Genomic DNA, 14,700 nt, shown 5'->3' with positions numbered 1-14,700 from the left:
TAAGCCTTAATTTACTTTATAATAAGCAAGCTAAAAGATAGAAAGTAGTACCAATTATTGTCCTTAATCGATCATTTATTTCTTTGCACTTATGTACTTCTTTTACAACAACAAACTAAGTGAACAGCATAGTTTTTTGATTGAAGAAGAAAAACAGCCAGACTAAGCTGTATCCATCTAAAAACATTTTATAGTTCCCCCCGCTTGCTAGTACGGTAGAACTAAGCTATGAAAATACCATGTCTATTGGTTCATCGAGCAATTTCCTAAGATTGGCCTCTTCTTTATCTGCGCCAGACGAACTGCGTGATTTGGCTTTTTTTATACTATCCATCTCCGACTGAGCTAAGTAGCGAGACGACCACTTCTGCTTTGCAACCTTATCTTCATTGAGTGAATTTTCTTCGTCATCACTTTTCTGTGCCACGGTACCTGCATCGGGAACAGGATTTCTCCTGTCACTATCAGTAGCAGCCGTACTTGGACGCTGTTTCGACGATGGTAATTGATTGTGGTTTGCACCAAGCCCTTCCACAATAAGCAACGAACGAAGAAAGTCCTTACACAATAAGCTCATCGGGGCCGCCGTGTGGGAAGATGATGAAATGATCTACATTGAAAAAAATACAATACAGAGACAAAAAGAACGTGTAATTACCGTTATACCCATTAAGACATTACAGATACTCGGTAAAGTAAAGAGATAATTTAACGTACGACTAGTTTGTTGTGACCACTTTAATCAATGTTTTCAAAAAATTGTGAACCCAAAGTACCGGTACGGACTTAAATTGTAACGCGTCACATTAACCCGGTACATAAACGAATGTAAGCGACAGCTAGCACAGCAGATCCATCATAACATATACCTCCCCATTAGGCTTCCCTTCCGAAATCGTCCTCCTGTTGCTGGTGCTTTGCGCACTGCCTCGAGGACTCGCGAACTGCGGACAGATGCAACTATATAAAGCCACATTAAAATGATGTGGAAGTACCATTTTGCATACGATAGCTCACCAGTGTGGATATATAAAAAAAACATAAAACATTCCTTTCCAGAGTGAGTTTTAGTATACTATACGATAATTATACCATTAGTTTGATAAACCAGCAAGTCTCACTAGCAAAACCAATCCTTTACAATTGTTGTTAGTGTTCGCATTAAGGATTAGTGGTTAATGATAGTTGCATGTTAAGATGTTACTCTTGTAAATGTAAATAAAAACTTTTAAAATTATATGTCAAATGTGAAATTCAGTTTATAATACAAGCTCACACTATCGTATGAATAAAACTTTGTTTAAAAATTCGGTTTTTCGGTTTGGTTTTTTGGTGCGTCCAGTTTCTATACTTTCCTTAGATGTGAAATCTGTGCTTGGTGGTGATATAGAAACAACAAACCGTACATTTGAAACTTTAATGTTTGTCATTTAGTTCCTGTCGTTAGAATAATAATGAACGTTTGTTTGTTTTAGCTAGCCAGCAAACTGTTATTTAAAAGAAACATGAAATTGTACGGATTTCTTGTTTCTACATTGATTGTGATCTGCGCCTTCAGTGCATGTGCTGTGAAAGGATGGCCTGTTACCAATCCAGAGGTAGTGGACAGTCTTATATTCGCCGATCCGGAAGAGGTACGTGGTGCAAAACGGATAGTTGATTTTGTGTCCCATTTAATAGCGGTTTCCCGGAACGGGTTTTATAAAACATAACCCAAAAATTAAGATAAAAATCATTAAAATAAAAAAAACTGTTTTATAATCAGCTTAAAAAGACGCTATTATCATATTCATACATTAAAGGAAAGGAAATAAGTTGATAAATTTTATAATTAAGAAAAGGTTCCAAACAGCAGTGTGCTCTAAATTTGCGCACGCCACGGAGCCCTGTCCTGTCATGTGCAGCTCAGGGAAAAAGTGTGTACAATTCAAAAACAGATCGTTATTGCAATTATGGCCATTTTCTTTTCTTCCACGTCATTTGCAGGCAGCACAATCGATGAGAGAAATCCCCCAATGGCATTGTTTGCGATATTTCAAACATGACATTCATCTCATGCGCCGTTGTAGGAACTACCGGCTACACATGCTGCGTCGGCCAACAGAGATAATGTAATATATTACATTGGAACAAAAAAAAACACACACACACCCATACATACACAAAATACTGGAATAATATCAGTCAACCGTCATCTACGGAAGAAATGTACCGATGCGAGTAGTTTATGTTAGCATTTAGGATAGCCCCTTAATCAACGTAAATTTCATTCAAAAACACCCACACTCGCAACAGGAACGCAAAACAGATATGAACATTACCTTAAAAAAATCTTCCCCATATCTAAACACATTCATCTAGGAATTGCCTGTGTTCAAAATGAAACAATTGAAATGTAAATAATAGAAAGAAAAAAACTTAGCAGAACTCGTTAGATTATTATGCAGCATTCAAGCTACTGTCCACATTCCTAGCAAGGCATGTATTAGACTTAGTTCGTTCAAAGGTCAATATTCTTTTTGAATTTCGACTGCAGCTTACAAAACTTTTAAAAGATCCATTTTAAACAATCCATCAACACCAAACATCGACTAGCAAAAGAAAACCCTTCACAATCGGTAGAGTTGCGGACTTGCTTGCTGTAAATTTCGGAATAAAGTATAGCAAATGGGTGCATATTCAGATGTAAAGCAGAAGAGCACACACAAAACCTTTAACAAATAATAAAATAGTAAAAACTTCACAACTCAACTAATGTATACAAATCAAACGTCAACTTATTAGAATAAACATGTGTTCCATATTTGAACGAGTTCAACAAGTGGTTGAACAAATAAAGGCATTCTGATAGTACTTACGTCTTTTAATGCAGCGTTCGATGCGCTTCCCAAGCGCATTCCAAATTCTGCAGTTGTACCTTCAAACGGTTTAACGTTGCTACTACCACTTGCTGCTTGCTTATGCAGCATAGCGGCAAAAGGTGTGTTCAAACTTATCGTTGGCTCATTCGTGCATATCACCGGTCCTAAAGATTCCTCATCGCTGTCGGAAACCAGTTGCAGCAATTCCTGTAATAAAACATTATTCTTTAGCTCAGTTTGTGGTCAGTGTCGCTGCTTGATTGATCGATCGGTGACAAAACCGGGGCTCTCTGACCTGTTTTTCATTTAGGAAAAATAGCTGCGAAGTAGCTTGCCAATCGACATTGAACGATTGCGAACGTGGATAACGACGAGGAATCCAGACAGCACCAAAGACTTTCGGCAGATGGATTCGGTGAAACAGCGGCATAGGGATGTTGGGCAGAAATACATACACTGTTACAGTAAAAAGAAAGCATAGCGTGAATCGTAAATAATTAAGTAACTAAACTTTAAATGCGAAGAAAAACACTTACCTTCGCGATCTTTCGTGAATGCTGCGATTAGGTTCGTGAAAGGATCTAACGCTATTTGATCGATGGTAAGGTACAGCGATGCCTGCATCTTGAGCGTAAGTAAGTTCCAAACCATTACACGATTCTCCGTACAGATAAGCAACAGATGCGAAAATTGTCCATAGCAGAAAAACACTTTCCAAATTTGGGCAAAACTTTTAACGGGCACTTCTTTGCTATTAACCGAATTGTCGCTTTGCTGGTTCACTCTGGAAAGCATATGGCTCGTGGAAAATACTTTTTCCAGAGCTTTATCCTTTATGGCAGCTTGCTTACGACGCTGGAAGTTTTGCAAACGGCGATACTCTCGGAACAGCGTACCGGTATCGATGCATTCTGCTAATTGTTGCACATGTTCAAGTATTTTTTGATGCGTTCGTTTGGTGCTGAAGATTTTATTGAGAATTAGTTGTTGGCCGTTTTTATTAGGAACGCGGCAAATTATTGCTAATGTGTGAAAAATTTCCGCCCGATGGGCCATATTTAGATGCACATTCGCTGCCGTACGTTGCACTATCAGCTTTTTCAAATCGTTCGAAATATTGCTCGTTTTATAACGTTTCCAAATTGCTTTATCATGAATGATACGGTCGCTTTGCTTACAACCATTGCTTAATTTTGCAGCACGAGAACTCTTTTCTTTTCCGCTCAGCACGAACATCATGTCGGTTACGATCTTAGCGCGAATATTCTCGTACGATTCCGGCTCTTGTGGCTGCGTTGCCGTTGTTGGTAACAACAGCATCGATCTGTTAACACACCCGTCAAGTCCGCTCGGTGCGGAAAGGTTACATTTTAACTGCAATGTTTCTGAATTCCACGTGCATAGCACATTGCCGAAACCGCCGGCTAGCAGGGACGCATCTTGTGAGAATGATACGGATTTGACCGGAAGGTTACGATGCTGTACACTTCCAACACAGACCCACACCAACTTTTCGCCACCATCAGTCGTTTGCACATTTTCTATCGACCACACCTTAATGCGACGATCCTGCCCTGCTGTGGCACACTGCAAATCCCGTTCGCGGGTGCTGCTCGAAAACGCTATATCGTTCACACCGCCATGGTGGACGTTTTCGAAGTTGACACAGAGCGCGTACGTTTGGTGCGATTCATCATACCGCCAGAACTTCAGACGCGTTTCCATCGAGTATTGATTGTCACACCAATTCTCGACCGTGGCCAACCAATACGCGTTGATCGCAATATTCGTTACAACCGTGTTGTGTAAGTAGGTTTTATCTTCAATGGTGTTGTAATTGCGCTGCGTTATATCCAGCGTGTAGAGCAAACTCTTGGTGTACGTCGAAAAAAATTGAATGCATCCTTTCCGTCCATTCAGGACAATTGCTTGCGTTCTCGGATTGACGCGCAAACCTGCTGGGAAGAGTGTAGTGTCTGCTGGGACAGTCGATATCCCGGAAAAGTTCTGCACGATCGCTATCTTTTTGTACTGCACATCCAGTATTTGAATACCATTATCAGCGGTACATAATGCCAGCTTATCATTATCCGGTCCCACCACCACGTGCAGGATGGTGTCGGAAATTCGGGCCAATGCATCATCCGTTTGCTGCTTTCCCATCTCCCATTTCACCAAAACACGTTCCAAACCGCCGGAGTAAAAGTGTGTTCCGTAGCTTCCGAATGCGATCGTTTGCACCGTTTGCGGATGCCAGTGGTAAGTTTCGGGGATTGGCGTACTCTGCTTGAGAAAGTTTCGGTACAACACCACGCGCCCGATGTTATCGCCTACCGCTACCACTGGTTCCACCGAATGGCATGCTATTATTTGCGGTGTGTTACCAGCGAAATGTTTGCTACTATTAACAAACAATTTCGGTTTCAGTGTACACCAGTACCATCTATCTTTAATGATGTAGGCGAAATAGTTCAAGCCACGTCCACCTGTCGCTGCCACAATTCGCACATTCTGCATATCGTCATTGGCAGGCTCTTCGCCCTGTCCGACGTGCAGTTTGGGAAATATCTTATGCATTTTTTTCCACGTGCGCGCACAGTACTGCATAAAAATTCTTCTAGATGACCTTGTTCCCAAAAGCAAAAAACTGGACACATCATTTTCATCGTAAAGAATGTGAAAGGATTCGACATCAAAATTTTCTTTTGATAATCCATGTCTGTCGCACTGTACTCCGGAATCTATTTTCCACGACACTAGCATTCCACTGTTAGTGCAAGCATAAATATACTTGCTGTTGGTTCTATCTATCAATATGCCGATCAGCAGTTCTTTTTCAGGGGTTTGCGGTGTATACTCATAGTTGTGAACCAATTCTCCTGTGATTGCGCTGAATGCTTGAACGCTGAATTCATTTATTAAAAACAGCAATCTGGAAAACAAGCCAACATCCATTATTAAATGTGCTGCGTGCTACAAGAGTATTCCAGCAAAAAGTGTTTCGTACCTTCCGTCGGATGAAAAAATCGGAGCCTGCTTCACGATGCATCCTCCCGCGATGCGTCTTATCCGTAGTCCTTCTTCAAGACCCAACTGAACAGTTAATTTTTCATTAACCATCGTTTCTGTGCGCGTTATGCAGATGATTTTTAATGAACATAAACCACAATTAACTACAAACCACTTCCACTTTAACCATGAAGCGGAGCACGGAACACGCCGCAATTTATAAACACTTTTCGGTTTTAAACCCGGCAAGCACATGGGTTTTGACAGCAACAACCCTTCACACTGTCGTCGCATATGGACATATTTTAAGACGTACCGTTAGCACCAGCGGGAAAACGGGGCGTTTCATTTGGCCGTTTTTATATCGCCCGCGTTACGATCGAAACGGTCCCATGATGTTCCTCGGCGCAATGAGTTTAAATCTTTAGTAAATTAAGATCCTTATTATCTACCAGCTATGTCGTCTATGACTATGTCGGCTATGTCGCCATAAAAGATGGAAGCAAATGGGGCAACTGTTCGGGAGTTATCTGTACCAAACATGAAAATAGTTATACATTGATAAGATGATTCATAAATAGGGATTGTCCAAAAGATGGTGATAGAGCACCTTAGATATACAACAAGAAGAAATTAATGCTAATAAGTAATAATAATAAATATTCCAAACCACAGATAGTCAACTCCACATTAGGCCAAAATCCACAACGGCATGAAGAGACCGAATGATTCCCTGCCCATTTCCCAATGGTGAATTATCCGTTTTGGAAACATTCTACAAATGGATTTTCATAAAACACTTTGCCCATTCAAATTAGATTCACATTCGCTTATTTAGATTGTATCATACCTCAATTCCACGTTGGTTCTGAGCATTTCTCCAATATCACAATATCAGCAATAACAACAACAACAACAACAACAGCAAAAACAACGGTAATAATAACAACAGTTATCTCATGGAGACGGTTCGAACCGGTTCTTGCGGTTCGTTCCTGTTACTTTTGCGCAAATCATTGGTGGCATTGCCTTCGTTGCGTTTGTGTGATTCTGAAGAAGTAACACTCAATCGGTCAACTCAAACACAGTGAGTACAAAAGCAAAATGTTATCTTTTTTTCTAACTATACTGTCAACAGATTAACTCAATCTTCCTAGATATTGTTTAAGATCAATAGATTTTCAGTGCATTCAGTAAGTTCTCCAGACACCAGCTTCGTCTGGATCAATGAGAACCGTGCAACATAGGCAAGTTGGACTCAATTGGGAGAAGACAAAAAAAATGGCTTAACATTATACGATAGTCCATTTAAGAATCGAGGATCACGCGATCGTGTCGTCTGTTAGGATAGAAACTAAAGCGTCGAGAAAGTTGAAAAACGCATACAACAAACAATTCATTTAGCAGGTTTCCAAGCAATTATACTTACATAGCACCATATTTCTTACAATTTCAGTTCGTCCTGTACTTCATGAAAAGTTTGATTTTTTTGAAACTTGATCAGCAGTATTACTAATAAAATGATGCTCACGGTTCGGACAAAGTATATAACAACTATTCTCAGTTTTCTGACCTGTGTCGCGGTAATATCCCGCAACCTACCAACGACTTCGGCTGCACCATCCCATTCGTCTAGCAAGAAAACCAACCACAGAGATCCGGACCATAGCTCTAGTGAAGTTGAGTTGCAGGATCAAGAATCGATTGCATCATACGATCAGCGCCAGACCGGTCAGTATAATATAAAGGTTAACATCAAAGATGTTAAAATCATTTACGCCGATAGAGACGGAATTGAAGGCAGCTTAGATGATGATACCATCTACGATTATGGTGATTACGATTACGATCCTTCACATCTTACCGTAAGCCCGTTACCCATATTTGGCATCGGGTCCGTGTCCTTAACCTCCAGCAAACCACCGAAATCGTCAACAAAAGTACCTACAACAACTATTAAGCATGGTACAAAATATACCACTGAAAAACCGCAACGTACAACTATCGCAATCGCGTCACCTACGACACCTAATCCACCTGCATCGACGCCAGCAGCCATGATGCCATCATTGGTTCAAAACCAACCTTTAGAAGTGCAAACATCAAATGGTATGCAGTCTACCAACACCTCTTCTTCGGTTTCCGATGAGAATCAGGCTACAACAGAAAGTATTCGAACAACAGTCAAACATTCCCATAATCCCATACCACAAGTACCACCCTCTGGCCATTACGACTATCAGCACATACCGGTACAAGTAATAACTGATCCATTTTACAAACGAAGCAGCAAAATATGATCACGAATCCTGCACGCGATACGTTAACGAACAGCGACATCATGTAAAGCCATATGGTTCGTAGTACAATATGGATGAAGAAGGATAATATCGATAATTTAATAAATTCTAATTATTCATTTAGCTGATGAATTGTTTTTTTTTTTTTTGTTTAGTTGGCTTCATAAAGTACTCTCCCATTTCTAGCATGCTATCATACCGTAAACATTTACTAATATTTAAACATACTCTTTTGTTTATTCGTCAGCTGCTAATAAACCTCAAGAAACGCCGTGTACACGTACTTTTAATGTTTGCTTAAAATGTCTTTTAAGTTTTATTTTACGCTATTTTTGTGATACCATTCCGTGTAATTTGTGCTTACTGTTGGCAAAGAAACAAAAACTGTAACATAAGCAATTATAAACTCACTATTGGCAAGTACTGTCTGGTGATATATGGTATAGAAATTTGTAAATTTAGTAATATTTTCAATATGTTGTGCTGCAGTAGCGGTAAACAATTGTTTGCACCAAATATAATCCGTAACCATTAATTACCCCTCTAACCAATTACCGTGATGTTTACCGAAAAGAATGATTCCGTAATTTTTTTGCGAAGCATGTTTTTCACTGATTTAATTTTACCAGCTTGACCCTGCTTTATGTCAATAATCGTGTTGCCATTAAGTACCAAGTTAACGTCTCAAACGAAGAGGAAATAATACGACTTTCAAACGGGGCTATCCTAACCTAGCCAGCTAATTTAAAATATAACAAATCACAGCCTACAAAGACAAAATAACAACGGTATGAATGCTCCGATTGCAATGAACACAGGCAGCATTATAGAGGAATCGTCCAACGAGTACGGGTTCGGTTGTTTTGGGCCGCTAGTTTTACGCATTTTGGACGATGATTTTGTCGACTCGTCCGAGGATGCGCTCAGAAAATCGTCCATGATATTATCATCCGCACCATCGACGATCGGGCCATCATCATCGGCTGCGGGATATGAATGTGAATGGTACTGTTCGCCAATACTGTCCATCCCGCTAGCACCGGTATGATGGTCGTTAATCAGCGGCGGCAAACGGGGCAGAATGGCCTCATTGTAGTCCTTGATGAGCAAAATTGCATTAATTTTCGGGTTATCTTTGAATCCCTTCAGGAACTCTAGCTTTAATTTACTGCCACGAATTTCCGAATTCTTATCCTTAATATATAGCCGTCCTCGCGAGATGGTAAAGTATATGTACTCATCGTGCGCAGTGCCTTTACCTACTAAAGCGTATATATCTAAATCCGATACGATCGTGTGCCGATCAAGCAACACATCGAAAACTTTCATGTTTGGGCTGTTGAAGTACACTTCGCAGAACTTCAATATCAGTACGTACTGACCGTCACCCGATACTGGCAACTCGTAACCAAACGTATCGTGATGGTAGCGTTCCGTTTGATACAGAATCTCATCATGCTTACTGACTCGATTGATTGCTAGCAGCTGTCGGCCATAGTCCGATTCGGTGCCTATCTTACCCTTTAACGGGTCACCCAGGTAGTATATTCCATGCGAATCAGTATGTGCATCGCCACCAGCATTGATCGCATAAATCACATTAAAGGCGCTTCCGACAGACGATTGAAGGGCGGACAGTACGGCCAATATGCTGATCCAGAAGCTACCGGTCGGTCGATGGAATACCATTGTTTAGAAATGTACGTTCGCTTTACGTCGGTGGATTGTTATTGCTCTGCAATGTTGAAAAGTACACGCACGATTAAATTAATTCACCATCTCAGCATTTCAAAGGGCATTAGAAAAATCGATAACACCTACATCAAAAGCGTGCAAGTTGCACTTTTACACAATTACCTTTACTATATCCACAATCGTGTATTTTCTCCATTACCTCCTTTAGCACCAACTAAGCCAGTGATTTCACTGCTGCCTTGTACTTGCTTGCTTAAACTTTATTGAAAATTTATCAATCGCCGGTAACATTACGTGGCATTTCAGTGTTGGAGGTTCCAACTTTGTACACTTATGTTACTCACTCAACCATAGATTATGCCCATGTATCGTATGCTAATGTATGGTCCATGCGTATCGGGACAATTCCTATCAGAACAACAAACGCGATGGCTTTTGAGTACACTATGAAAGCGTTTTTCTTCTGTTTTTCTCCACACAATATTCGACCACACTAAAGTTTTCTGAAAAATCTTGGGACAACTTTTCTAAACAAATTCCTTTGACGTTTTATTTTGACGTATTATTTTGTTTTCCTAGCGACGGTTGGCGGCACTCTTTTATGCGTTCGAGTTGAAAGATCCAAGCATCTTTGAACTTGTGCAATATTGGATTATTTCGATGAAAACTACAACAAACAATACTCATAGTTTCAAAGTAGTTTAGAAATAAATAGCCCAAGCGTGGATATCAGAAAGGCTTTCGCGATCGAAAATTAATCAAATCCAACAACTTTAAGGCGATGAGTCACGACCGAGGCATTCACTCAAGCCGGTATTTCTCCGATGTCGATTCGGTCACTCATAGACCACTCAGTTTGTCGGACCATAGCATACAGTGCGTGACACAACCATCGATAGTTATTCTTGTGCCCTTCACATTTGGCTTTATTCCTGAGGAATATTGGCCAATAAAAGCCACATGACCGCCTTAACTACCATTATAAGTTCGAAATTAGTATCTTACAAGGGTATTCCAATCTTGCTACGACAGGAAGGTCCGTATGGGATTTTGGCACCAGTTCTATAGTGTAAAATAACGGTTCCGCTACCACATACAACTCAAGGCCGTTCCTATTAAAGGGTTTCAAAGATCAATTGTAAAGTCTTCTATTTTCTAGATGTAAAATAGAACTGTACGTCTTTCAACGATACTTTCAAGTCACCCCTTTGGCCATTTCCCACGAGGGAAAATTTAATATTTAAAATCAATTTACATATTATATTACATTCCATGCAGATTTGGCAACAATGAGATTAGAGGATAGGTTCAATGGGCAAAGCTAGTTGCTGAGCACGGTTCGAAACAGTAAAATGTGTAAAGCAAATGCTTCGCTTTGGGTCCTGCTAACTGTGATTATAATTTCCTGTGTAAAGGAATGTAAATCAAAGCAGAAAAACAACCTCATTAAGGAAACTCAAACAAAGGCAATACGTTTCAGTCACTTTCAAGAAGACGTTCTTCATGTGCATCTCGAGATGCTGTTGTTAGAGTTGGTGGAGAAAATGAACTACGGCCACTGCTATGCGATACTGTTCGATGAAGTGTACGAAAGTGTACTGAACGAGTACTTTTTCCATCGAATACATCGTGCCGCACGCTACATTGTAAAAATCGCCGAAGACGAAGATACCTTTAATCCACGGCCGGGTTTAAAGTGCATTCTTGAAAATATACGACGAGTTGGATGCGGTGGTTACGTCATCCTAATGGCGAATGGAATTCAGCTGGAACGTTTGCTGAGATTCGGTGATAAGACACGAACCATTAATACACGTGCCCGGTTCATAATGACCCACAACTATCGACTATTCGTACCACAGTTAAATTACATCTGGAAGCGCATTGTCAACGTCCTGTTTGTGCGACCGCTGCAAAGGAGAAAAACGCTTAGCTGGAAAACCCTGAACCATTCCAACGCGACACCTGTCTACGAGCTAAGCACCGTTCCATTTCCGATGCCAATCAATGGTGTGTTCTTCTCGAAAATTGTAAACTTTTGGCAGGCGGGTAAATTCCGATTAGCAAACAGCACGTTTTTCAGCAACAAAACTAACAACCTGCGCCACCAAAAAATGCACGTCGTGGTGCTAGAACATACACCGGCTGTATTCAAATTGGAGACACGCGATGACACGGCGTCAGGCACGAAAACGAATGACACTTCCGACAACAGCCTAAACGGTATTTCTGCAATGTCGCATTCGAAAACCTTCTACTATGGGCTAGAAATTGAGCTGCTTAAAGCCATCTCAAAGGCCATGCGGTTCGATATGGTATTCTACGAGACGTTCGATGCCGACATCGAACGATGGGGCAATGTGCAGGACAACGAAACGCTCACCGGATTGCTTAGAGAGATGTACGACGGGAGGGCAGATTTCGCCCTCGCCGATCTACACCATACGGAGTACAATCTCGGCTTCATGGATCTCAGCGTACCGTACAACACGGAATGCTTAACGTTTCTTACACCCGAGGCACTGAGCGATAACTCCTGGAAGACACTCATCCTGCCATTCAACAGAGAAATGTGGACGGGTGTGTTGATATCGCTCGTTTCCGTTGGTTTCGTGTTTTACGCATTCTCCAACACGCTCACCTTCATTCACCATCACGAAAGAGGATATCAGCCGGAGCAGGATCTGGTGCAGCGACATCACAACAGAAAGCGACATCGAAACCACAACTTGTGGAAAAGGTTCAGCAAACATCGGTACACTACGGTCTGTAAATCCAAATTAACCTACGGCCTAACGCGCATACTTCGCAAAGCTCGCCGACACAGGAGATACTCGAAAAAAGCCTCACACTACACCGCGAGTGGTTTGAAAAAGTTACAAATGATACCGTTTAAACGCAAACCGGAACCCTGGCATGATCCTTTGCCGGCGTACGATATTTTCGATACGTTTTCCGGCTGCATCTTGTACACTTACAGCATGTTACTGCTGGTGTCCCTGCCACGACTGCCCAATGGATGGCCGCTTCGTGTCCTTACCGGTTGGTACTGGGTGTACTGCGTCCTGGTCGTGGTCGCATACCGGGCCTCCTTCACGGCAATACTCGCAAACCCAATACCACGGTTAACGATCGACACGTTGCAGGATTTGGCGGAAAGTCCCATTCGTTGCGGAGCTTGGGGTGCACAAAATAAGCTCTTTTTCCAAATGGCCCAGGATCCCTATTCGCAAGCGATCGGTGCAAAGTTGGAACATGCTCCGAACTACAACGAGGCGGTGGATAAGGTCAGCGAGGGCCTGTACGCGTACTATGAAAACATCTACATTTTGCGGCAGTTACGATCGACAAGGAAATCGGAAAAGGCTCGTCAAACCCTGCACATCATGCAGGAATGTGCCGTGCATATGCCGATATCGATCGGGATGGAGAAAAACTCACCGCTCAAATATCAAGTCGATCGTCATGTCAGGGCATTGATCGAAGGAGGACTCACCAGAAAATGGCTCTCGGATGCGATCGAACGGTTCCAGTCGAACGTTGAGCTGCCGCCGCAAGAGGCTACGATCGATCTGAAGAAAATGTACGCCGGCTTTGTAGCCCTCGGCCTCGGCTACACGCTGGCGATGTTCGCATTCGTCGCGGAAAAGTTATACTGGACGTATGTTGTTGAAACCAATCCGGCATTTGACAAATATTTGCATGGCATTGCGTTTCGCAGGCGTATGTGAATGAGTGGAGATTTCTTTTCATCCCGTCTAAGCCAAATATGTGGCCTAACTTTATGTTATACACCTATAGTTTCTTGTTTTATTTATACGCAAATTTTAAATTTGATCCGCCCCCCATTATAAACGTGTTTTTTCCCGTTTCTTTAAAATCCATTCCGTGTTCACGTTCAACCACATTTTGTTATGCTAAAATTTTACATATTTAACTTGGTTGTAATTTTACATTTCCCTCTTTTAATATTGTGACCGTTGATGCAGTTTTTTTATTAATCGTTTTGTGCGTGGAAACTTTGTGGTAGAAATTCGCGGTATACGATACATCAGTTGTACCATGCTTCTTACCACTAGCGTCTGTCCTAAACATTTTCTTCCAGCTCCATTGAAAGCTGTTGAAGCCCTTTAATTCATGCAATACAAGCTAGATGTACCACCGTATCTTAACGATCTCTACACCGGTATGTTCGTCCGTAACGCTGGTCGCCGAGGAACTTCATGGTTAATGTGTGTAATTCGTAAACCCTGCACTTACAGAATAATTTACTTATACAGTGCATCGTCGATTTTCCGGGGCGGATTATCCGTGAGCTAAAAAATGACAGCTAGTGGAATAGTTTTAATTTTTATGACCGTTTAACCGGTAGCGCCGGGAGAAGAGCTTGAGAGTTTTCTATATAGAGTTTACTTTAGTTAAGTTCCCAGGAAAATGTTCCATATTGTTACCGTACAACAACTTTTAATATTAAACATATATTAATGGTTTTAGCGTTGACCTGTGTTCTTCGTCTTTAGTCATTGCACGTACAAAGCTGAAGGACTTATTTGAGGTGAAAATCGATTAACGCCATGCGACCGGTCCGCAGTCGCCCGGATAATCGACGTTCTACTGTACAAATAAATTTCAATTCCAATATTAATTTATTGCGTTAGGAAATTGGTAATACAAAAAACAACATCCCTGGTTGAATGAGTTGAAAACGATCAGCTAGTGATTACCGCTAATAATTCTGTTCATGTAGTAATTATGTTGTATACACAATCAAAAAGAACGCGTTAACCTAAAATTCTATCAATCATAGTAAATTAAAAAGCTTTAGGAATTTTTCG

At 41.2% G+C, this 14,700-nt stretch overlaps 5 protein-coding genes across 5 annotated transcripts; 3 read left to right on the top strand and 2 right to left on the bottom strand.

Moving 5' to 3' along the window:
• Positions 1-226: 226 nt before the first annotated feature.
• LOC128712359 (WD repeat-containing protein 75) lies at positions 227-5,981 on the bottom strand. The gene is made up of 5 exons (XM_053807254.1): positions 5,869-5,981; positions 3,398-5,793; positions 3,157-3,317; positions 2,859-3,068; positions 227-610 (listed from the first exon to the last, which is right to left on the bottom strand). Exons 1-5 carry the CDS (start codon positions 5,979-5,981, stop codon positions 227-229), a joined length of 3,264 nt encoding a protein of 1,087 aa, XP_053663229.1.
• LOC128712069 (uncharacterized) lies at positions 1,506-2,115 on the top strand. Its single transcript, XM_053806964.1, has 2 exons — positions 1,506-1,634; positions 1,987-2,115. Exons 1-2 carry the CDS (start codon positions 1,506-1,508, stop codon positions 2,113-2,115), a joined length of 258 nt encoding a protein of 85 aa, XP_053662939.1.
• Positions 5,982-7,097: 1,116 nt separating the features above from the next.
• LOC128712358 (uncharacterized) lies at positions 7,098-8,170 on the top strand. The gene is made up of 2 exons (XM_053807253.1): positions 7,098-7,117; positions 7,375-8,170. The coding sequence occupies exons 1-2, from the start codon at positions 7,098-7,100 to the stop codon at positions 8,168-8,170; spliced, it is 816 nt and encodes a 271-aa protein (XP_053663228.1).
• A 724-nt stretch (positions 8,171-8,894) lies between these two features.
• Positions 8,895-9,859, bottom strand: LOC128712192 (malectin-B). Its single transcript, XM_053807088.1, has one exon. It carries the CDS (start codon positions 9,857-9,859, stop codon positions 8,930-8,932), a length of 930 nt encoding a protein of 309 aa, XP_053663063.1. The 3' UTR covers positions 8,895-8,929.
• A 1,523-nt stretch (positions 9,860-11,382) lies between these two features.
• On the top strand, positions 11,383-13,596 carry LOC128712357 (uncharacterized). The gene has a single exon (XM_053807252.1). The coding sequence runs from the start codon at positions 11,383-11,385 to the stop codon at positions 13,594-13,596; it is 2,214 nt and encodes a 737-aa protein (XP_053663227.1).
• The last annotated feature ends 1,104 nt before the right edge of the window (positions 13,597-14,700 follow it).

The sequence above is a fragment of the Anopheles marshallii genome, chromosome 3, assembly GCF_943734725.1.
Source record: "Anopheles marshallii chromosome 3, idAnoMarsDA_429_01, whole genome shotgun sequence".
NCBI classification, from domain to species: domain Eukaryota; kingdom Metazoa; phylum Arthropoda; class Insecta; order Diptera; family Culicidae; genus Anopheles; species Anopheles marshallii.
Note: the sequence above shows the minus strand (reverse complement) of the source record. Positions and strands in the feature narration are given on the sequence as shown.